Below are 24,210 nucleotides of genomic sequence, written 5' to 3'. Positions count from 1 at the left end.
CCTGCACCATGGCACAAAGGTGTCTACGTGGCGCACAGCAGCTGATTTCAGCGCTGGTGCTAGGGAGAGGAGAGTGCCATATTTCAGTAAATTTGGCGCTCTCCTTTTCACATAGTGCAGTATTTGCAGGTGCTGCACTGCGCTGCGTGAAACAGTGGTAAATCTGCCCAACAGTGTCTTACATCGCACTCTCGTTAAACGGGTAGTTACAGGTTCATGTTCCACCTAGCCCTGCCTTTCCTATAAAATCATATTTTTTATTTCTTCATACCTTTGACATACTTTAAACTCCTTTTTCAGTAACCTAAGAAAAAAACTCTCTCAGTAATTGTTTTATTATTTATCTTTATTGGTGTTTTAGCTTGTGTCTGGGACGAAATATGCTGTGACCTTCACAATCAGACCAACAAATTGCTCAAAGAAGAGCAATGCTGATCTACATGCCGGCTGCCATTTTGATGTTGGCCATGTAAGTAGTCCTGGTTTTTAAAAAATATTTCCGAGTTTTAGATCTGGTGCAGCTAAAGACCGCTTGCTGTGTATACATACACTGAGAATAGGTTTTAGATCAACCCTCATCATCCATTGGCTTGTTTAGGGCAGCACACTTCAGCCACTTGCCTTTACGTTTTCATCATGGCTTTTCCCCAGTGTTTGGTTTTAGTTTTTGTTTACTGAGCTTTATAAATCGCGAACTTTACCCGAAGTTATTGGGTATCAGAGCTCTTTACATGAGCACCAGTTGCGTTACATGAGGACACATTCATTTTTGTTAGGCACAGGGAGATTACGTGATTTGCCCAGAATCACAGGATGTTGCCCGTCCTTGCAGAGACTCGAACCGGGTTCCCCAGATTTGAGGTCGACTGCCCTCGCAGTTAGGCCAACTCCTCTCCCCATGATTACATTGCTAAGAAAAGTAGTCCCTCTCTGGGAGGAAAACACAGATATCTTTCTGGGTAGTATGTCTCTCTCAAGTGTCAGTAAGCATTCTGTTATGTAGTGGGTTCAAGGTCCACATGCTAATAAATAAATTGTCCGGGACACCAGTAGTGTACGGGTGCAACTGCCCCAGTCTTGTGCTCCAGAGCGTTTTTATTAAGAGCGTATTTTGACTGGTGATGCCTGTGATGGATGGGTGTGGGATAGCTAGGTACAGCTCCTGGGTAGGGGCAGGCTCATGATGTGTCCAGAAGGACACTACACGTGCCTAAAAATTGGTACATGTCCACTCATTCTGTATGGGTGTCTGGACATTTAGTCATTTCTCTGACGGCCCTTACTCTGTCAAGCTGTTGGAGAGGTTGGGCTATGGCGGTAATGGAGTAGTCATCGCTGTAGCCAAACCTAAGGTCCGCCCACAATAAAATTGGGCAGGAAAATATGTTTGGCATGTGTATACTCTGCCACCGTTGTGATGGATTAAACACATGCCACCAACATATAAATAAGGCCCTTTATTCCCCGATGCCAAAACAAATGTCAATGTGTACTTAGCAATATAACTGGTGCTCATGTAAAGCTTTATGGTCAAGTTAATGCTATATAAAACTGCAAAAACAGCAAAAATTAAAAAACAAGACAGAGGGAGAATATGGGAAGGGAAGGAGGAGCTCGCTGGTGTTATTCCCTCTTATCAGTACATTCTTAAAACAGAAACTAAAAGCAGAAAACACTTTAAAATGTGCTTTAGAGCTGCCATAATGATACATGCCTGATAAGTAAAGTAAACAAAAACAGAAAGGTCATGTTACAAATGAATACAGACATTATATGAAGTTCTCTATAACTATACCGCCGGGCCTTTGCAGACTCTGAAAACATGGACAAATGTAAGTATTTTTTCTTTTGAAAAGGTGGCAACCCATAGAAGACACTGTCGTCAATGCGAGGGCATTCTGAATTTCCAATTACCCCTTTGATATCCTCTCTCTCCGGTCTCAATAGTATGAAAAGTGTCTGTGATGGACCTAATAGAGTTATTAGATTTTTCCCAAAAGGAACCTGCAAACAAAATTAATACAGGCTTTTTTCTGAGCACTTGTCTCAGTAGGAAACTTAAAGAGGGTGCAATACGGCAGCCTCTGCATTGATTACCCCACCACGCCACCAGCACTCTTACAGCTGTTGGAAGTATACACTTGACAACCAGTGGCAGCTACTCCGCAATGGCGGAGGAGGATCGCCTCACTGCCTGGCTCAGAGTCAGTAAATGTAAATTAAAACAATGTTCTTGCATTGTTTTAATTTACTTTTGCCAGCTCTTAGCCAGCGGTGTTGGGAGGGGCGGGGCTGAGGCTAAGGAGGGGGGAGGAGGAGTGCTACGTGCACTTCCATTCCCTAAGTGCGCATATGTGTTTTGACCCTGCCTTTAAATTATGTTCTATGGAACTCTCAACATTCTAATGTTTTAATATAGCCTTGTAGCTTTCCAGGGCAGGCTAAACTGGTCATTAGAGACCTGCTCCAGGGTTATATGCCTGGGTTGAAGATGAAGATCTATAACAAGAGAAAGGGCCTTCAATAGATGGTATAAGTCATTGAGAACATTCCATCTCAGGGGTGTGAAATGTCTCCTAAAAGTCACAGGGGGTTTACAACCTCTCATGCCTCTGAGGTTTGGGGGCCTTTCACAGCTCTTGGTGTGTATTTGGACCTAATTTCACAGTAAGAGGTGGGAAAGTGGACAGCATCAGACTCCTTTTCCTTGGGCTCTACCAAACTGTTTGTCTTCGATTGGCAGAGACAAGGGATACACAAGCTGAGCAGAATTATCCCTCACACCTTCTGAAGCTCCAGGAACACTGAGAGCAACAGAAAAAGGAAGGAGGCGGGGTGGTTTGTCGTTCTGTGGGTGGCAAATTATAAAATCCTTCCACCTGAATGGCTGCATTTTTTCTTCTGAAGTGTACCCTGCCTCTATGGTGGCCTGTTGGCACTTACGTAATTTCCCAAGACAGACCCTTAGAGCTGGTGTCCATCTTTGTTAATGACATAATCAATGTCACCAAGGTGCTGTGTGTTGTCTCCAATATGTGGAGGGCATTTTCTGACCAGAACCTCTACATTACATACAAGAACGTATTTAATACTGTGAAGTAGACAGGGAATGTAATCAAATTACAAGTAACTAGTTACTGTAACATGGTACTTAACCACAGTACTTTATCGCCTATGATATAACACTAGCCAGCTTTTCTAATTATATAATCATATTTTAACAGGCGTCTACCATGGCGAAATTAACTCAGGGACATTTGATAACTGTAAAGTAACAAAGAATAGTGTATTTATTTGTTGATGTTAAATCCAATCAAAAAGGCACACCATGATAGCTCTTTTTGACTAGACAGTGGTTCAGACTCCATGTATTCAATTAGTCCTTTGACACAGCCAACTGTGATATATTTTCCAGTTGGCTTCTATCAGGTGGTTGCTAAGGGATTGTGTGGTGATTTAGACACTGCCCTGCATACTAATGCTAAAAATCCTTAGGCCACCAACTTGATCCAGTAGAAACCATTCGTCAATCATCAGAGGGAATATTCCTCAGGGCGGCGGATCATAAGTATGAAAAACAACCCTGTTTTCAATGTACTATCACCACCACCCAATCTTGTACCATTGCATGCACCACATAATTATTGCATCTCATCTATGTAAATACGAATTGACCTCAATTCTTAAAAGCTACCATGGGTACCTGCTGGGGCCTGTGTGAACCAAAATAAAAAAGCAAATCTGTTTGTTTTTAACAGGACTTCAAACGCTGCCAGGCAGAAATTGTTGTTGTACCTTGGCTTAAAAAAGTGGATCCTCTTAAAGTCAACTGCTCAGAGACTATTGTTCAGGTATAGTATAAACCTTCACTTGCAAATGTTTAGCATCCACCCTGAAATAATAATGTACAAAGGACATTTTGTGAAGAATCAAAACTTTGCTCCCCAGAGAAGATGATGTGTGAGTAACCGGTGCATGCTGTGGGACGGGTGTTGAACTCTGGTTCTTTTACTTTATCAGTTGTTAATGACATTGTGCCAACAACAATTTATTTTTGATAATCTATTGATTCTTCAGCAGTTTATCAAGTTGGAGAACAAATAACAAAAGACCAAACCTCTCATCTACTAAAAGATCATTGCATATCCTTGGGACATGTTATGTTATTGGGTCTGAAACAATGAAAACTATCAAACTCGCTTGTTTTACATCCCAGCCAATAAAACAACCCTCATAGTGTATGGAGGTGGGAGGAGGGTGAAACCACTAGCTGGTGTAAATGTAGTATTGTATGCTTACATTTCCAGATCTAAAGCCAGCATTTGTGCATTTGGTATGGGTGATTGGTGTAGCACACTTGTGTGTCAGACCCAACATTTAACTTTCACTGGGAAAATGCCAAGAGAATTGAAAGTGACATCACGCGCCCTTTGACCTTAGTGACATCACTGGTGGTGACATCATATGACCTTTGACCTTGTACTCTCCCAGGAGGTCGTATCACATTACCGTAACTCTGATGACATCACAATAAGTGACATTGCTGATGTTCCATAATAACTGCATACATAATATAACAACACAACACAGACACATGTCTATTTTAGATACCATCTATGTTAGGGCACTGACATGATCTATGAAAGTTCTGGGACATAATACTAGCCCTGACTTGTGCCAAATGAGTTAAGCAAGTGAGCCAGTTCTCTTCTAAGAGGGTTCAAGAGTCCAGCCACAGAGAAAAGTTTGAAAAATATGGGGTCAAGTAGTGCATTTTAAAGCACAACTTTCACCTAAATGTGTTAAAAAGCTACATGTTTTGAAAGGACGTGAAACCTAACACACCCCAGGAGCTGACCGCATTTTTTCAAAATATGCTATGGGAACCCCCATATGCCAAAAGATGACCTCCATTGTGCCAGGGCTAGCATTTTGTTAGGAGTGCCCTCTTAGTTAAAAAATTACATACAGTGTTCCAAAGCCAGAATTTTGCTATTAATACTACGAGTAAACTTACATTGAAAGTTACCATAGTGTGTCAGGGCAAGCATTTTGACATTTCCCTCTTTAATATGCCACTGTTAACCTCCCTCATGACAATAATTACCTCCAATGTGCTAGTGCCAGCATTTTTCCATGGGTGCCTCTATGCCAAAACGTTCCTCAAATATGCCAGTGTCAGTGTTTTACCATTATCCAGAGAACTGCTTCCAGTACCAATTACCTCCAGTATACCACTACCAGTGTGTTATCTTTATGCCAAGAATCACCTCCAGTCTGCCAGCGTTTTTATCACAGATGCCTGTCATGCTAAAGATTAACGGCACCACTATGTTGCCATGCTGGCTCCTTAAAACAAGAATTACCTTCAATATGCTAGGGCAAGTAACAGGCACACGAGTCTAATACCACATTCTCACTCATGTTCAATTACATTCACTCACTCAACACTCATTCTCACTCACACTCAGCTATTCATTCTCACTAACATGAACTCACACACTCTCTTGCACTCACTCCATAATTCTCACTCATTGTCACATATCACGCTGACTTTCATATACCCTCATTCACTCAAATTCACTATAACTCTGACTCAATCATACTTTTTCACTCACACTCATTGAACTCAGTCTAACTTTTTTCTCCCTCACTCACTCACTGTTACTCTCACTCATTGTCAATCACAGTGATTCTCACGCTGCCTCACACTCATTCATTCTTACTCACTCACTTGCAGTCACTCTTACTCTCACTCAGTTTTACGAACACTGATTCACTCATACTGACACTCAATCTCACACATTATCACTCATTAACTGTCACTGAGTCTCACTCACTTTCAATCACACATACATTCTTACACAGACATACACACACTTTCTTACATAGACACACTCTCACCTACAAGCATGCACACAACAGACATTTAAAAGCATTTTTTACTTACCTCAGCTGAAAGGAAAGGTACCATTCCAACTAATTGTTCTCAATTTCCTATTACACTGTTAGTGAATAATATAATATATGATATTCCTAGTGCAATACAAAATTTGGCAGTAAACAAGGAGAGTGGAGCCCCAAATGACATCCTTGATGTCAAGCTTCCCCTGAGTTCCTCACCTCACACTGATTTTGTAAACTCTGAGGCAGTCTCATGGGTCTCAAAGGGAAAGCCAGGGGTCACAGCTGTGCCCCATACTGACCCCTAAGTGACAGTGAGCAGAGAGATAAAATAAGCTCTGGGATAATTTTTTATATTTTTCATATTTCTTTCAAAGATGAAAGGCTTGACCTTAAATCTGTCTTCCTAACAATATATCACCAACTATCTCGATTTTTTTCCTTGTTTGCACTCGCAACATTCACTTCCTCTACATAACATACAAAGAAATGAATTAGCAAAAACATTGTAATGATAATGACCCATTGAATATGGCCACTGGTATTTAGCAAAATGCCAACAGAACTAACACGAAATGTAATCCACCCTTGGAATGTAAGCATAATGATGTTGCAGGAGGTATCGATGTACTTCTCAGACATACACATTACTTTAATTAATAAATAAATGCAACAAAAGGAATCTCACTGATAATTTCTAAGAAATGTGTACAGCAAATTCACTCTTTTTTGAAAAGTGGCAAGATCTGTAGTAGTTCTATGTGTAGTTAACCTATCAATTCTAGGTTTAACACCTATTAGAATATCGGTTTATTGGGCACTCCATTGAAGACAATTAAGTGGATAAGGGGTAATGTACACATTGCTTACCACTAATTTTAATTACCCAGAATCATAGTTCTCTTCATCCCAGTCATTATACATTGAGGTGTTTTCGACTCCCCACAGAATAACAAGTATGTTAAACTAATTGTGTAGGTACTCGTATTCCCTTAGTCTCATTTCCATATCTCTGATCCCCTTATAAGAGCCACCCCTCCCTTCCCATCCTTCTGTTAATATCAAGTAATTTAATATTTGGAAGTGCCAAATCCAGGGAGGAAGGGTAGCCGGTCTGGAATGAGGAGGACTATAATTCATGGTATTGAAGATTACCGGTAAGTAATTATTCATTGCCCATCATCAGTCCTCCTTTTTTCCAGACTTTACACATTGAGGATATAACTCTGAAGCAGCAAATAAGTGATGCTGAACAAAGATTTTTTTTTAAACAAAAAAGAACAATTTAATGCATTGCTGAATCAAAGACTACTGAAGCAAAATGTTTCTAATCAGAATGACTCGAGTCAAGTCTATAATGTTTGATAAAAGTAAGGAGGTTCAACCAAGTGGCAGCCCTACACATTACCAGCAGTGATGTACCCCCATATTCTCCCCATGGAGCTAAAACCAATCTGGTGGAATGGTGCTGTACACCCATCAGGTCTTTTACATTCACTGATCTGTAACCCTGTTTTACTGCCTATTTTGCGCATCTACTAACAGTAGGAGTTGAGAGCTTTTTGCCTTTATTGGCTGCTCCATAAGTTTCCATAATGTTCGACCACTTCATATTACCTTAGTCCCATTTCCATTTCTATGATCTCCCTAAAGAAAACTCCCCTTCCCCTCACATCCTCCTGTCAATATCAAGCACTGCAATATTTGGAGGTGCCAAATCTAGGGAGAGAGGAAGGGTAGTTGGACTGTGAAAAGAGGAGGAATGTGGATCTAGGTTATGAAGATTACCGGTAACTAATTATTCATTACCCATCATACGTTCCTCTCATCCCAGTCCTTACACATTGGGGATATAACAAGAAAAAAAACTTCAGCGACAAACAGGTGATGCTGAACAAAGAAATGTATTTTTTTTAAACAATTCAATGCATCATCATCATCATCATCATCATAATAGTCTTTATTCGAATTTTAAAAGTTCATAAAAGACACAAACAAAAAAGAAAACGAAATGAAACAACTTTTAACGCACCCTATAAAATACATAAAATCCATCCGTCCATAAATACCTAAAAAATTCAAGTTAAAAAGCATTAAACAATTCAATGCATTTCTGAATCTAGGGCTACTGATTCAAAAATGTACTCATCAGAGTGACTCAAGTCGAGTCTACAATGTTTGACAAAAGTGACCAGGAGTGGGTCCAGCAGGGTTTTGCATTCGCTGATCCATAGCCATGTATCAGTGCCCGTTTTACCAATCTACTAAGAGTAGGATGTGAGACCTTTTTGCCTTTATTCGCCGCTCCATAAGTAACGGAAGAGTATTAGAAAATTTGAAAGACTCAGTGTGAGTCAATAGAGCTCTTTTAACACCTAAAGTAGATCGGGAACTATCCAGAGAATCAAACACAAATAAAACAATCTCTTGAGATAGGTGAAATCTATTGGAAATGTATGGCACAAACTTTGGATCTGGATTTATCACAACCTTGTCTAGAAAGATCTCGAAATGAGGGTGAAAAATACAGACCCTAGTTATCCCTAACTCCCAGATGAAGAGATGACTTAAAAGAAAGCCACTTTGGCTGATAACCATGACAATTTTGACATCTGTCCCATTTCGAATGGGACCTCTTGTAATCTCTTCAGAGCTCCAGAGAAATCCCAAGAAGGAATTAGAGTAGGGACTACCAGTTTGCTTAGTCTGAAACTCTTCAGAAAATGGGCAACAAGAGGAACTATGTTAGTCGTGCCTTCTTCTGAACCTCTGAAAGTTCTTATTACTGCCAACTGAGAGGATAATGTAGCTGTGGCCAATCCCATCAAAAAGCCAACTCTCAAAAACGCTACAATTTTAAAAGGATTAACAGAACATGGTTTAGATCCTTTCCCTGAACACAACTTTGTAAAAGCTCTTTATTGTTGACTATATGATCGTAATGTAGAGGATTTTCTTGTTGCTTGAATATCACATGCAACTTGTTTCAAACAACCTAACCCTTTAATACATCCCTCTTAACTTCAAGGACGTTAATCTTAGGTCCCTGATTGTTTAGAGAGAGCATCGGAAGTTTAAGAGGGGAGGATTCAGAGGAAGGTGGACCGGGTCCTCTTTCACCATCTGTATCAAGTGATGAAACCAAGGCCTCCTTGACCACAAGCATCACCTCTACTCCAAATCTTCTGAAGCACCTTCAGGAGGAATGGAAAGTGGGGAAATGCATATAGCATCTCACTCGGCCAGGTAATCGTCCATGTGTCCAGTGCAGAGGTGCGTGGACACACTACTTCATGCAGAAGTGGGGAAGCATCACATTGTGAGGGGATGCAAAGCGGTCTAATGTCTGAACTCCAAAATGAGAGCCAATCTGATCAAAATGGAGAGGAGAGAGGTGCAATGTCACAGAGGATGGAAAGCTATGGCTGAGTGCCCCTACGGCAACCAGGATCTCTGCCCAGGAGATAATCATTTCTGGGACCATGTTGAGCTTGCAGCTCTATGTTTCCCCCCTGGTGATTGAGGTAGTGTCTCACCAACTGTTTCTCCATCCTATTTATGAGATTCACCCCTTCTAATTGAAAGTGGACTGCTTTGATTCCCTTCCATGGTGCAGCAGGCTCCCTCCAGTTGAATGATTGCCATTTCTCCTTATTGGACCATTGTCCATTCTTCTTCTGTTGCTGGTAGACTGCTCCCAAATTCCAAAGACTGGCATCCGTCAATATCTGAGGAGGAGGAAGATAAAAGAGATGCCCTTTATTAACTTCTCCTCCAGCAACCACTACTAGAGATCTCTGGACACCTGAGAGATCACTGGAATCAAGGTATCAAAATCCTGAGATACTGGATCTCAGTAGCTCATGAGATGATTTGATAAAGGTTTGAGATAAAACAAGCCCACAGTACAACCACCATATGGGCTAACATGATCCCCTGGACTAGCAACCAAGTTCTGATTGTTGCTTAATCCTGAGACAGTAGATGAGACAAATTGGATTGGAGAGTTGTGACCTTAAACAGCAGAAGATACACCTGGCTCTCATATGTATTGATTTTGGCCACTATGAAAGTATCTTCCTGGCCAGTTTAGATCTCAACTTCATGTGAGTTACAAGGAGGCCCATACTCTGGCAGGTAGAACAGACTATGTTGACATTTTGCAGTGCCTTAAAAAGGGAGGTAGCACATAAAAGTAAGCTGTGAAGATGGGGAGAAATAGGTACTCCTTTCAATTGTAAGGCCTACATAACAGGAGCCAGTACCTTTGTATATACTCTTGGAGTAGTCACCTAATCACATGGGAGAGCCTGAAACTCGTAATGTTCATCTTGGACAGCAAACCAATGAAAGGACTGGCTCTTTTGGTGAATTGGCACATGAAAGTAGGTGTCCTGAAGATTCAGAGTCATAAAGAAATCTCCTTCTGAAAGTAAAGGAATGTTGGTTTGTAGAGTTACCATTCTGAAAGTATCTATGACAAGGAACTTTTTCAAGGCCTTTGGGTTCAGTAATGGATGAAAAGTTCTATCCTGCTTGAGCACCAAGAAAAGCGTTGAGTAAGAATGATTTAATTGATCAGGAGGTACTAAACCACAGCACCTTTGATAAGAAGTTTTTTTGCTCTCTGTAGCATGAAGGTTCTCTTCAACTTGTCTTTTGGTAAAGCAATAAGGAGTGTTCTTGATTGGAATTTGATATCTATTTTTTATGATGACTAACAACCCAACATCCTAAACCTTTGCTGACCACTGTCGAAATAGTCACTATTGTTTTTGTGACTGAGAGGACTGCACCTGGGATTTTCCACAAACGCCGCCCCCCAATCCACAGCCCCAGCACGAAAGGTACATTTGCTTTCTTCCTCATTTTGAAGGACTTTTTCTGCCAGAATGACTTTTTCTTCCCATGATTTAGTTCTTCACAAATAATTTAGTTCCCATGAAGGGCAACTTCTGGACCAGTGTTATTTGACCCCTATCCTGTTTCCAAGATCTAATCCATAACAACCTTCATCTATGAATTGCTGCCCTAGCTAAGAACTATGCTGAACACAAGAATACAAACGTGTAACCCAATAAAAATTTTGCCAAAAGTTCCATGTTGGCCAGGTAAGGAAGGTGATCTGTACCCTCAATTAGATAGTCATAACGAGACTGAAAGTCTTTAAGAAGAACTTGTGAGGTGTAGGCAGTATAGCTATTCACCCTGGTTGAAAAATTAGATGCTGCATAGACCCTCTTCAGAGAGCCCTCTATTCTTCTGTCTGCTACATCTAGGAGAACAGCATCCTCTGAAGCTAGATTCGAAATTGGCGCTATGGAAGATAAAGTGGCATGTAACTTCAGAATCTGAGGAAAATGCTCAGGAAAATCATCAATTAAATATTTCTTATTGAAGAAATGAGGAATAGACATTTTAGCAATAGTCTTCCATTCTTTAGACAACGCACACCCTATCACGTGGTGCAACGGAAGGTTGTCGTTGGGCGCTGGAGTGCCCAGGGAGTAGAATTCATCCTCTTGCTGAGCAGATTGCATAACACCTAGGATTTGTCTGATATGTTCTAACATCTCCTGGAACTGGTTCAATTGAACATATTTTATCATTGCTGCATCTGCATCCTCATGCAAATCCTCTCTGAGCCTTTCAGCTGAAGGCACCTTTAGTGCAATATCCACAGCTTGCATAACAAGAGCCTCCAAATCTCCCCTCGTTATATAAGAGACCTCTTCCTCTTTCTTAGCCTTCCCCTGCTCCATAATGCCTTACAGGAAAGTAGTTATGCTAGAGGAGGCAGCCAGTTTCTGTTTTTATCCTGCTGCTAGGGAAAACAAATCTCAAAACTCATGAGATATTGGTCTTCAAAACAACAGTAATGCAGAACCTCCGTCGGGCTTCATTCACTCAAGCAGGCCAACAAGCAGGGCAGCAGTACTGACACCGTGTGGTCTTCCCTGTCTCGCTGACCAACATGAAACAATATCAGGGAGCTCATGAACAGGGAGCACACTAATTATGAGAATATCTTACATGCTGCCAAGCTCAGCAGAGGGGAGGAAAACAAGTGAGTTCACAAATGTAAACTATATTTCAAATATAACATTTTAACAATTCCAACATAGCATCATGATCCTGTAGAACAACATAAAACAAAAAAGGAGGATAAGAGTGGAAGGAGAGACTCCTATAAAGGGATTTTAGATATTGAAATGGGAATACAAGTCACTACAAAATTAGCTTAACATGCTGGTGATTCTGTGGGGAGGCGGGGACACCTCAATGTGTAAGGACTGGGACGGGGAGAATGGACGATGGGTAATAATGGCTGATATTTGTCTCATGCTCAAACTTTACAATGTCTGTCTTTTTGTTTCTCTTTTAAATTTAGGACATTCTACTCTCAGTGGGGGAATGCTCAAATAGCCTTAAAGCAATACTGTCTCTGGGTATATCAGTTGTTAACGGCTGTCTCCCTCATTAAACCCCCTTGCGGCTCGGACCTACAACTCAGGTTCAGGGACTTTAACAACCAGTATGGCCCTCTGCAGTCGGCTATAAAGCTTTAAAAAACGATTGAGTTGTTGTACTGGGCTGGCAGCGCCTCTTATCAATCTCTTAGCTCTGTTTTATAATTCTTAGAGCAAATAAGAATCCATTATTATATTTATGGAAGAATCACACCATAAACATGCAGGTCAATGCAGAAATTAAACTGTATATTGGCTTTTTCAGGACAGGAATTATCCCTAATTTTTATTGTGTACTGTTCTCGGTGTGTGCTGTAGGTGCCTGTAAACCCTTTGCAGGAATAGTGCCTTTTTTGTCAATATATCCTAATCCAGGAGTCAGTGCCAGCTAAACCCAAAATCACAAGTTAGGAATGTTGCATCTATGCTGGTGGGTTTCTCTCCTAATAAAACATATGAGCAGGGTTGTACCTACCAATAGTGCAGGAAGTACAGTGGCAGCTGGCCCACTGTGCCTCCACATAGGTATTTTTTACTACCAGTCTGGGGTAAGGGTGGTCATTTTGTTTCACTTGCATTAGGACCCATAGCACCTTTGTTACCGCAATGATAACAATGGATTTCTTCCTGAAATCTAAATGAATTCTGATGACCAAGGCTATGGGAGACACCAGCTATACAGGGTTCTTTTCCACTTTAGACTAATCAACTTTAAGCCTGTGACTCAAAAGTAGTTAGTAAGAGCTTAACAATATAAAATACACATATGTCCTTTTGCAAGGGAAAGACTGTCTGACCCTGATTATTTATAACCCAGGTGGTGCCAAATGAACACCTGATTCTATAGACTTACTTTGCACCACCTTAAAAGGAGTTGTTTGGTTTTTCCTCACTCGGTTTTACTGGGTGTGGGAGGGGAAACATCCTTTACCACACACTCTTTTCCACGCATGCATTAACCACGCATGCCTTTACCATGCAGATGCCTTTACCATGCATGCGTTTCTCATGCTTTGTAAGTTCTAGATTAAGTAAGGGTAATGCTGAGAGTTTAGGGATGAGTAGTGGTAAAGGGAGGCAAGGGTAATATTAGGGTTCAGGGTGGGCAGTGGTAAAGGGAGGTGAGGATGTTTTTAGGGTTTAAGTGTGGGTAGTAGTCAAGGTAGGTAAGGATAATTGTAGGTTTCAGGGGTGGGCAGTAGTAAATGAGCTAAGGGTAATTTTAGAGTTAAGGGATGGGTAGCAGTAAAGGAAGATAGGGTAATTTTAGGGTTCAGGGATGGGAATAGCTAAAGGAAAGGGTTATTTTATAGTTTAAGGTGGGTAGTGGTAAAGGGAGGTTAGGAGTAATTAAAAACAACAGGTCTCCTGAAAAAAGGAAAAAATGTAATTACATATTAAATTAAAAGTATATACATATATAACACCAAGTTGCATTTGCCTCTGGGTAGCTAAAGTAGGGCTGCTTTTATATAGACAGAGTGCTTTTTGGTTTGCTGATAACTTTTACGCCGTTTTGACGAATTTTTCTGAAAATTGAAAAAAAACCCAGTTCATCTACCTCAGCTCCTTCCTGGCAAGTTTGGGTTAATCCATCACACGGTGGCTAAGAAAAAGAAGGGATCCCAAAATGCAAAATACTCAGGCATTTTTTGTAGACTTTTTAAGAAGCACTGCTGCAAAAACTCCTGAATGGAATTGCATTCAATTTGGCAGAAAGCTCTCTCCCTCAACAGAGACGCAGTGAGCGTTTTGTTGCGGTCATCTAGAATCTCTTTCCTCAAACTATAAGCAGCACCTAATACACTTTAAATTTCTCATCAGCTTTATCGCACCCCGCTGCAGCTGTTTAAAATGGGACATGTCAGCGACCCTTATTGCCTCTGTTGCGATTCCCCTCAAGCTTCCTATATACATCTTGCATGGCAATGCCGGAGAGTGTCGTCATTCTGGTAGGAAGCATACAAGATAATATACACAATCACTGGGCACTTACCCTTCTACACTCCCTTGGTAGGGCTGTTGAGGTACGTCTCCGACAAACCTGCCTATCATTGCCGACTCACTACCACTTTATTACTTTTAGCCAAAAATAGAGTGGCCATGTCTTGTGGTCGAAAGCCCCCCCCCCCCCCCACCTCGCGGGCATGGCTGCGTGACGTAACTTTTTGTGAGGAGCATCAATGCAACTACTGGGAGCTAATGCCATTACGCTCCTATCCCATATAGCTCTTCTTATCCTTTCTTTGTCAACGGGACTCAAATTCACCAGTAGGGGGTGAAACTGAACAGGGGAACAATCTTAGCAGGATGCCACTCAACTATCTGTCCTATAGCACCAAGTGTAACATTGAGTAGCAGGCTTGTTCAGGTGTCAGTGAGACTGCCGGTGTGTCATGGCCCATACGCCACTTGAACACTATGCATGATAATAAGTCGAAATATGTGGTGTGCATGTGTTACGGAGTCTAAATTTTGGCCTCTGCACCTTATTCTCACTGACTGTAGTTCAAATTGAACAGGATCTTTCACTTCGTAAACCCTTGATTGCATTCCTGTGGCTCCCCTCGATAGACCTCACCCACTAATATCCCGCTCTCTTTAGTATTTTCCTTCCTGCCCCCCGACTATGGTTTATGTTGTGTTGTTCTTTACTGATAAATGGCAATCAAAATAATATAAAATAAAAAAATGGCAGGAAGCTCAATCTTGGTGCAGAAAGCATGCTTTTATTGTGTTTTGGTGTGAATCTGTTCAGTAGTTTTTGAAAAATTATGATTAAAAAATATTTGTATATCTGGGCGGTTGGGTTCAAGGGACTTTTGCAAGGGTCCCTTGAAACCAAGTTGAAAAAAAGAGGCTTCTAATTGGCTCAGGGGGCTTTTATACCTTTGGGCCATCTAGCAAGGCTTTGATTGGCTGCCAGCACCTTGAAGAAAAATGTTGCTGACGGCCAATACAGGACCTGGGAACTTAGTCCCCTGTCCTGCATTTTTTAAGAATGAAACCTAAAAGGTGCAGGGTAAGTACATCCTAGCCCTTGTAGGGGATCCCTCGGTCCCTAAAGAGACAAACATTGGCATAACCAATAGGTCTCGCTTTTGGGACCCTATAAGTATTTAGTTATGTAGCACAATATCCTTGGTGCAACAACATTAACTGTTGCATGATTAAACACTTATAAGGCCCCAAAGGCGAGACCTATTGGCTATGCCAATGCTTTTCTTTTTTTTTTAAAGGACAAGCAGTGCTATCAGGCTCCGGCTGCCACTTAAAGGTAGAGAGAGAGGTGTGTAGAGAGAGAGAGAGGTATGTAGAGAGAGGTAGAGAGAGAGGTAAAGAGAGAGGTAGAGGAAGAGAGGTAGAGAGAAAGGTAGAGAGAAAGGTAGAGATAAAGGTAGAGAGAGAGGTAGAGAGGTAGGTAGAGAGGTAGAGTGAGGTAGAGAGAGAGAGGTAGAGATGTTGAGAGAGAGGTAGAGAGGTAGAGAGAGAGAGGGGAGAGAGGTAGAGAGAGAGAGGTAGAGAGGTAGAGAGAGAGAGGTAGAGAGAGGTAGAGAGAGAGAGAGGTAGAGAGAGAGAGGTAGAGAGAGAGGATGGAGGAAGAGAGAGAGGTAGCAAGAGAGAGGTAGAGAGAGAGAGGGTGGAGGAAGAGAGAGACAAAGAGAGAGGGTGGAGGAAGCACGTGTGTGTACGGGTCCAGGAAATGGCGTAGGGTCTCACCCAGAGGTAGGAAGTAGGCAAAAATTAAGGGTGCCAGGGGTGAGCCACCCAGGTAGTTGCTCGGAGGATCCAGTAAGGTATAGTGGATTCTACAAGTAAAGAAGCGCCATGTGAGAATCACTGCATGTAGAAATCGCTTTACAATAAGTAGGTCCACTAATGATTGAGGAAGTGAAATCAATACGCGTTAATTATGGGCCATAAAGAAGGAAGACCACTGCAGGGGCCTGTGTTCGACCTTGTGATCACAGGTTCAAATCCCGGCGGGTCCACTCAGCCTTTCATCCCTTTGAGGTCGATAAAATGAGTACCATTGAGTTGGGTAACAAACACCTGTTATTTAGCGCCTTGAGACCCATGGGTGATAAGTGCACTTTACAAGTACACGTGTTATGTTATGTTATCCTTAATTGGCTGGCTAGAATATTTTTGAATCTGGTGAGCTGCCCAGCTTCTGAATAATGCAGAGTACTAGGAGAGCAGCACAGTGGCAAGCTGGCACTTGGAATCCATCACTGGTGAGCGTTTCAAAGTACATGCCATCTCTCAAGAGGGTCAGTACTGAAGAGATCCATATCCTTGCTTCTTATCGGGCAGCTAATGCCGCACATGACCGTTCAATGAAGCGAGAGGCAATGCGAACCCCCTTATTTACTGTTATTGTGCTTCCTCAAAAACGGCGAGGAGCTAGAATTCTTCCATATATCCATAATATCCAAGGGCTCTGATGCTTCCTACGAGGCAAGGGCCTCTTGCTTGCGGTTCCGCTCAGTCTCTTCGGGCGCGAGTCCTATAGACTAAAGTGTTATCTTGAATAAATAAATAATGAAGGAAAAGTGCTCTACCTATTTGTTCCAAAATGTACAATGTATCATTAAATAAATAGGCTGACACTCGAACTAAGGCTAGTCATGAATAAAACAAAACAGTTTAAATGCATGAACAGAAGTCAATTAATGAATGCTTTAATTTTTCACAGTGATCGATATTCAGACAATCGTATTCAATACATGTACTTATTCGTAACTTAATAAAGTAGACATCAAAATTATTAATCAATAACAGAAAAAACAACATAATATGTCTAGATAGATATATTAAGAGCAGACCATTAGTTATAAGTGTCAGAACTAGGCATGGTAAAGGTAATGTATCAAAATAGGAATTAAAATGCGCAAAAGGGACCTAGAAAATCCTGATTAAAGAAGAAAGATAAGCTCAAGACAAAAGGCTGGAGAGGTAGATCTAAGAAATATATAGACCAGAGGGTAGATCGATTCTTCGCCCATGAGCTGAAAAAGAATAAGGGAAAGGAAAAGGGATAAAAAAAAAAAAAGGAGAGGGGAAAAAAGAAGAAGGGGAAAACGAAGGAAAAGGAAAAGAGAAAAAAAGAGAAAAAAGGAAAAAAAAAAAAAGGAAAAAAAGAGCAAAAAGACGAAAAGCGGAAAGAAAAAGAAAAAAGAAGAAGAAAGAGAAAAGAAAAAAGAAAGAAGAAAAAAGGAAGAAAAAGAAGAGCATGTGGATGTCGCCTAGTTGGATTTCTAAGGTAGCTGAAAAACGTAAAAAGCGAGGGCAAGGAAAATGAAGGCTTTCCCGCTCACCTGTAACGGCTATATCTATAGCTGTCGAATCAAGCTGGCGAAATGGCGGCAAGAAAGCTCTGGTCCCACACGGATAGTGAGAGCATACTAAGACAAAAGTCTTTTAGGTGAATCAAACATCCAGCACTAGAAAGGACAATTCAAAATAGAGGATTTAGAAACATGACAATCTAGCAAGAGCATATACAAGGTGAGGGCAAAAGAGTAAAGGAAGGCTTTTAACAGAATAGGTGAATAGAAAGTCAGAAAACCCACAGGAGAGCAAAAACGGATCTAAGCAAAAGCACGAAAATGAGGGCCATGGCTCATGTAGTTGTCGGAATACAGCTCAGATGTGGCAGCTAATTTTATATCATAGAGCGCTAATGGCGTGTAAACAATGAAAAAACAATGTACGGGCCAAAACGGAGGCTCGTTAGCCGGCAAGCTCATTTTATGTCATACAATGCTATCGAAATAGTCATACTGAAAGGAAAAGCGAGTAAAAAGACTTCACCTGTTGAGAAATGTTAGGGGCTCAAAAACTTGATCGGAGTTTTCAGAGAGGAGATTAAACAGGGTCCTGGATGGTCAGAGAGAAAAATGATGAAGCAAAAAGCTCAGTAGAGCCGATTACAATAAAGCATGCTCAATAAGCAAAATTAAATAGAACACCAACCATGTCAATCGGGGCGAGTTTTAATATTGCTTTGAAAAGTGAAGCACGCCGTTGGGAGGTCCGCTTAAGTTACTCTTCGTCGCGGTGCTCTAATCAAACTGAAAAATATAATGGAAAAGAATAAAACGTGATAAAATCTAGTGCACAAAAGGGAAAGTGCAATGCGCTGTAGTGGGACGCACCATCTGAGCAAGGTACCTGTCAAAAGATGTATCAGACGAAGGAGCCGCCAGACAAAAGATCTCTGACTGGGAAAGTCTCTTCAAGTGGATAGGTGAAAATACTCGTAGCCAGATGGTCCGAGGAACACACTGACGTGTTGTAAGATCGTTTAAATAGACCAGTGACCGATCGATTCATGACGCAAGGGGGCGTGTCTATGCTTAAGGGGCCAGCGAGTCGAGTCTGTCCGTGACCGCTAAAAGGGAACAATTCACAAAGGTCTCATTGCAAAAGTCATAGCAGCAAAGTGTGGGCTCAAGATGTGAAAAGGCGTGTCTATGCTTGAAGTGCCAACGAATCGGGTCTGTCCATGACTACTAAAAGGGAAACATTTCCAAAGGTCTCGTTGTAAAGGTGGTAACAACAAAGTGTCCAGATTAAATATAAAGTCAACAAAGCCGCCGGATCTGAGTCCAGAATAGATATAAAATCAAAAAGGCCGCCGGATCTGATACAAATGCGGTATAGTAAGCAAGGCTGCAATTTCGTATCTAATCATATACGAACGAAAAGGCACCTGCTCCGATTCTAAAAAGATGACTAATGACAATCGGGGGAAGTAGATTTTTAAAGAGAAATCATCATATTGTTAAGAAAATGAGATGGAGGGATAAAAAAGAAAGTACAACAAATGAAAAATAAAAAATAAAAGATAATAAAAAGTGTTCTGAAGAAAACTCCAACGTTCAGATCGTAACACATAGACAAAGGAGCTTCGAAAGAGGTAAACTGGCAAATAAGAAGGTAAGGTTTGAAAAAATTCATTATTAGTAAAAAAAAAACTCAAGGAAATAGCGAAACAAAGATATTCAAGTCACAAAAAGCTATAGGAGCAAGAATTAAAGAATGGCATTTTCCCAAGGGAGGGACTCATTAAGTCCCTTATCCTTAGATTTAAGAACAAAAATCCAGAAAACTTCTCGCTTCTTGCGTATGTTGTTGTTATCTTGGACAGCTGGTATCTTTATATTGTGGCATTCTCACGAGGTACTGCCCAGGATACCCGCCTCTTCACTGGTGTCCCTGAAAGGAGTGGTCTGGGAGTTGCTGCGGTTTCTGCATGGGTTTTGATGTTAATGAACTATTACCTGCTGATCTGGACAAGAAATGTCCCACATGTCATAAACGAAACAATGCTGCAGTGCTTTGTGAGGGACGGGTACAAGCATGTGGATGTCTATGGTCACTTCCAGTTGGATTCAATAGTCCCTTTAGTCTAGACATTAAATAGAACTCTATCACTCCGGCATTTCGCCTCATGTAGCATTAGTTGTGTCACAGAGTGGATCATGGTGCGTCGTTGGATGAGGGCATTTATTCCAGGTACAATGTGGAGTTGAGAGAAGGCTCTTAGGCGGGGGTGAGGAACTTGGCACAGATTTCAGGCAGGACCTCATGGCGGACAATTGTGTACCCGAAGGCTTTCTGATCTCGGGTCTAGAAAAGGGCCCACCCAAAGGAAGAACAGAAATAAAGGTGGCTCGTGACACAGAGTATCCATGGACTCCAGAGGCAGAGTTGGAAAAGCTCCTTCAACATTTCAGTATCTCTTGCAAGAAGGAGAGTATTGCAACAAACAAAGCAAAGTATGCAGGTTAGAAATAAGTAGAACCAGAGGAGTTTATTTATCAAGCCCAATATTCGGGGAACTTTGTAAGCGGACGTGCTCAGTACAGTAGCTCATCAAAAAGAAACACAGAGCCTCAAGAGGTACGGCAGAAACGCTCACGGAACAGACGTCAAACTGATAACACAGTATTTTGCTGCGTACCACACCTCCCCATGGCCCCGAAGACCATAAATCCAGATGAAATCAAACGTCAGGTACGGGTGAAAAATAGTCTGCCACCATGGCAAGCACGCATGTGCCACGACAGGGAAGCTCCTGCAGCCGCTCGAACAACATCAGGAGATGGGGAGGCAAGCTTGAATTTTTCCAGTACTGAAAGCCAATACTGGTCTTAGCACAGTGCACATGGTCCCCCCCACCTACGCAATGCAATAATTTAATAACGGTGGCACAACCCCAGTTCAGGCACCTCAGCAGAAAGACAAAACAGTGCAACGAGTCATGTACATAGAGCGCTCACGGGTATGATAGAAACTAAGACCCGAGAGGGAGGCGTGGACCTCTGGCCTCACCGAGTATATTGACAGATCTTTCCACTATACACAAGGTGGCACTATTCCCACACATTGAGAAGAGAAAGAGCTGGAGGTAAGAGCATACAGCACAGGGCATTAATCATTCAAAGAGATGCCAAAAGTGGTAACGAGTTAAACAAGCATTGGCCGCGCGGCCGTGAAAGTGACGCAGACGCGAAAGTGAAAGTGATTGCGATCGTGCGCTGCGCTTAATGAGCATGAGGAGGAAAGCCAGATGGCGCCTCTGCTCGTAGGCGCGCGTCCGCGCGCGTAACCGCAAGCTCTAGGCTGGCCATGGTAGCATTTTCTGAGCCCACCTACTAAAAGTCTCGCCGGTGTAGCATATGTGCTAGCTCAGGCGAGACCTAAAAAAAGGGAATTTTTGCTGCAATCCCCTGGACTCCTGCAGGATCGCAGCAAAAGAAAAGCAAATGGCTTCTCGCCATTGATTTTCTCAATAATTTGGAAGAGGACGTGAGTGGAGCCCCACCCTGAGCCCATTTTGGGCCCTGGGGGCCCCATCCAATGGGGCCAAACTATAAAACTATAAAAAAGGGGAGGGGACATGCAGCCCTGCCTCTTTGAGGTAGCAGTGGCCCAGGAGACCCCTTTACCTGGGGCCAAAAACTTTATTTCTAGGGCAGTGGGGCACACAGCTCCCCTCTCCAATTCCAAATGGGCTGGAGGAAGACATCCACCGGCGCCTAACAATAAGTAGAGTAGAGGGGCACAAGTAGCCCCCCTCCCTGAACCTTTCAATTCCACGGGACCACACCCCCCTGGGTCAGTCTCTTTCACTGTATCCCGAGGAGCCCAACCATGGGACAAGCACGACCGTGGGCAGGGAAAGATGTGAGATCCCACCCAGCAGGAGCTTAAAATGCTCTTGCTGACTGTGACCACACTTCTGTTTCAAAACTCTGATTGTTACCGCCCGGTGAGAGCAAGCTGAAGTTGCTGCTCCTGCCAGGAGAGTGCAATGCGGGTTCCCATGTCAGAGGCAGTTTGGGCGGCAAGGACACTGGTGCTCTCCCATTAGCTCCCAATGTTATGTTTTATGGGTGCCCCAGGTGGGCACCAGGGCACCCACTTATAATGATTTAGGCCCCTGAGGGGTGGGGTCACTGTTTCCTCTTGAGGCTCAGGGCGGGGTGTACGAGCCCCCCCCCTCTTTAATTAGACTATGGCCCCAGGGGATAGGGTCCCTTGGGCCCATTTGAGCTGTGTAGGGTGCAATGTGCCCCCTCCCCTAATATAAAAGTTTTTGGGCCCCAGAGGATGGGTTCCTTGAAGCCTCTTAACGCTCTAGGAGGCGGAGCCACAAGCCCCCTCTCTTATACTGCAACTTTGACCCCCGGGGATGGGGTTCCAGGACCCATTTGACCTCACAGAGGGAGGCCATGCGCCCCTCGGCTAAAATATGTGGTTTTTACCCCGGGAATAGGGCCCCAGGGCCTCTTAAGGCTCAGGGAGGAGGGACACATGCCCCCTCCCCTATTATTATTCGTAGGCCTCGGATGGTGGGGTCTCTGAAGGCCGTTTGGGATCAGAGAGGGGGGCCATGTTCCCGCTTCTGTAAAATAAATGTTTTTGGCCCCAGGGAACGGGGTACCCGGGCCTCGAAAGCTTTGGGGGGCACGTGCCCCCTCCACTAATAATATATTTTTTGCCCAGACACGATGGGGTCTCCAGGGCCAATAGTGACTTTGGGAGAATGGCTAAATGCCCCCTACTTTGCTTTAAAAAAAGACCGTAGTGGATGAGGACCCTGGGGCCAATAGTGGCTAGGGTAGGGCAACCATTCATGCCCTTCTCAATAATTAGTGTATGGCCTAGGGCCCATTTGGGTTTGTGGAGGGTTGCCATGTGACCGCTGCCCTAATATAAATGTTTTTGGCTGTAGGGGATGGGGAACCTGGGGCATCTACAGATTCGGGGAAGGGGGCCATGCGCTCCCTCCCAAAATAATAAATGTTCTGCCGGGGATGGGGTCCCCAGAGCCCATGCTGGCTTGGTTGGGGGGCTGCACCCCCCTTTTAAAAAACAAATTTCCTGGAGGATGTGTCCCCTGGGGCCAAGAGTGGTTTGTGTAGGGGGGCCATGCGCGCCTTCCCCTTCATTTAAATAAATGGCTCCTGGGATAGGGTCCCCAGGTCCTTAGAGGCACAGGTAGGGAGCTGTGCGCACCCTTTCCTCTGTTTAAAAACAAAATGCCCAGGGGAGAGGGTCCCTGGGGCCAATAGTAGCTTGGGGAAGGGAGTCGTGCAACTCCCTCCCCTTGCAGGAAGCTAGCTGCCTACAAGGGGATTGGGCGCTGGGCCTGGCCTGCAGCTGTGCGTGGCAGGGGGATTTGCCTTTACATATGGTAATAAAATATTACTTTACATTAAAAAAAGCCCTAGACACTATCTGAAAAAACCAAAGGTTAAAGTGACGTTATATATTAAGGTGAAATTTTCAGTGGCAACATAATGTTTTAGACTAAAAAAACACTGAAATTCACCAGTTATAGATATCTCCAGTAACTATAACTCTCGCCCTTAGGTAATTAAAACTTGTGCCCTCACCATGCACTGCTAATGTCCCTATATAGTACATCAATCATGAGTTATTCTCTAACATGATTGATAACATCACTGCAACTTGTGAAATGAATTAATTGATGAGAAGACTGTGCATGGCAGCGTTAAATGTATGTGTGGCTTAACAGCCTGGAAAATCTGCCCCACAGGGAAATTCACACTCTTTGTGGCTAAACCGATACTTACAATGTACTGGGATGATTATACTGCACAGTAACAGTACGTTTGTAAAATTACTCTATAACAGTAAAACGTCCCAATACCTTCAAATTAATAGTTAGGACCTCTATCTCAAAATTGTACTGGACTGCGCTGAGCTGTTGGGTAGCCCTGCTTGGTCGAATAGCGTTTCCTATTCTGGAATTAGTGTCAGGGAATAATGTTTGCTGTAAGTTGGAGAGCAAATGGAGTCGTAGTAATGTAAGAGACCCAGAGCCTGCACATCTCAATAATCGCTATGCTGTCCTGCGGCTAGCTTATTTACATCTGTTACCCATATTATTGACATATGTTCCTTTCCCTTGTGGTACACACACATCTCTAATGAACAGCACTTGTTTCTGAGGTATTCTCTTTTCATTGAAAGGAACACTGGTATGGGCATGGCAATTTTGATGGGTTCATACACCAGACTCTGGGTTATGAATTGCATCATTGTGTGTTCCCTTACAGAAGCAAACAGCAGCACACTAACTCTCCAATGCTCTCCACACCCTTCTTCCGGCCCTTAGCAAGGTGTGGACAAGGAGTTTTTTGCCGAAATGAGTTGACGCTGTTAATCTGTATCTCTGCACTACCTTGCACAATAAATGATTGGAACCTCTGTTGGAGTGTGATTTCAGGGTGAGCCGATGTATGTGTGTGTGTGTATATATATATATATATGTACGTATGTATTTTAATAGTTA

General features: G+C 42.7%; 1 protein-coding gene across 2 annotated transcripts in view; it reads left to right on the top strand.

Annotated features, from left to right (window-relative positions):
- Positions 1-24,210, top strand: part of LOC146785927 (uncharacterized) — a 671,075-nt gene that overhangs the window by 645,555 nt on the left and 1,310 nt on the right. For both annotated transcript variants that reach the window (XM_085635325.1, XM_085635326.1), the window contains 2 exons: positions 362-469; positions 3,759-3,851. In XM_085635325.1, the coding sequence (XP_085491451.1) occupies positions 362-469; positions 3,759-3,851 (201 nt within the window). The remainder of the gene's footprint in view (positions 1-361; positions 470-3,758; positions 3,852-24,210) is intronic.

This window comes from Triturus cristatus, chromosome 11 (assembly GCF_964204655.1).
Source record: "Triturus cristatus chromosome 11, aTriCri1.1, whole genome shotgun sequence".
Classification (NCBI taxonomy): Eukaryota; Metazoa; Chordata; class Amphibia; order Caudata; family Salamandridae; genus Triturus; species Triturus cristatus.
This window is presented reverse-complemented; position numbering and strand designations above follow the sequence as displayed.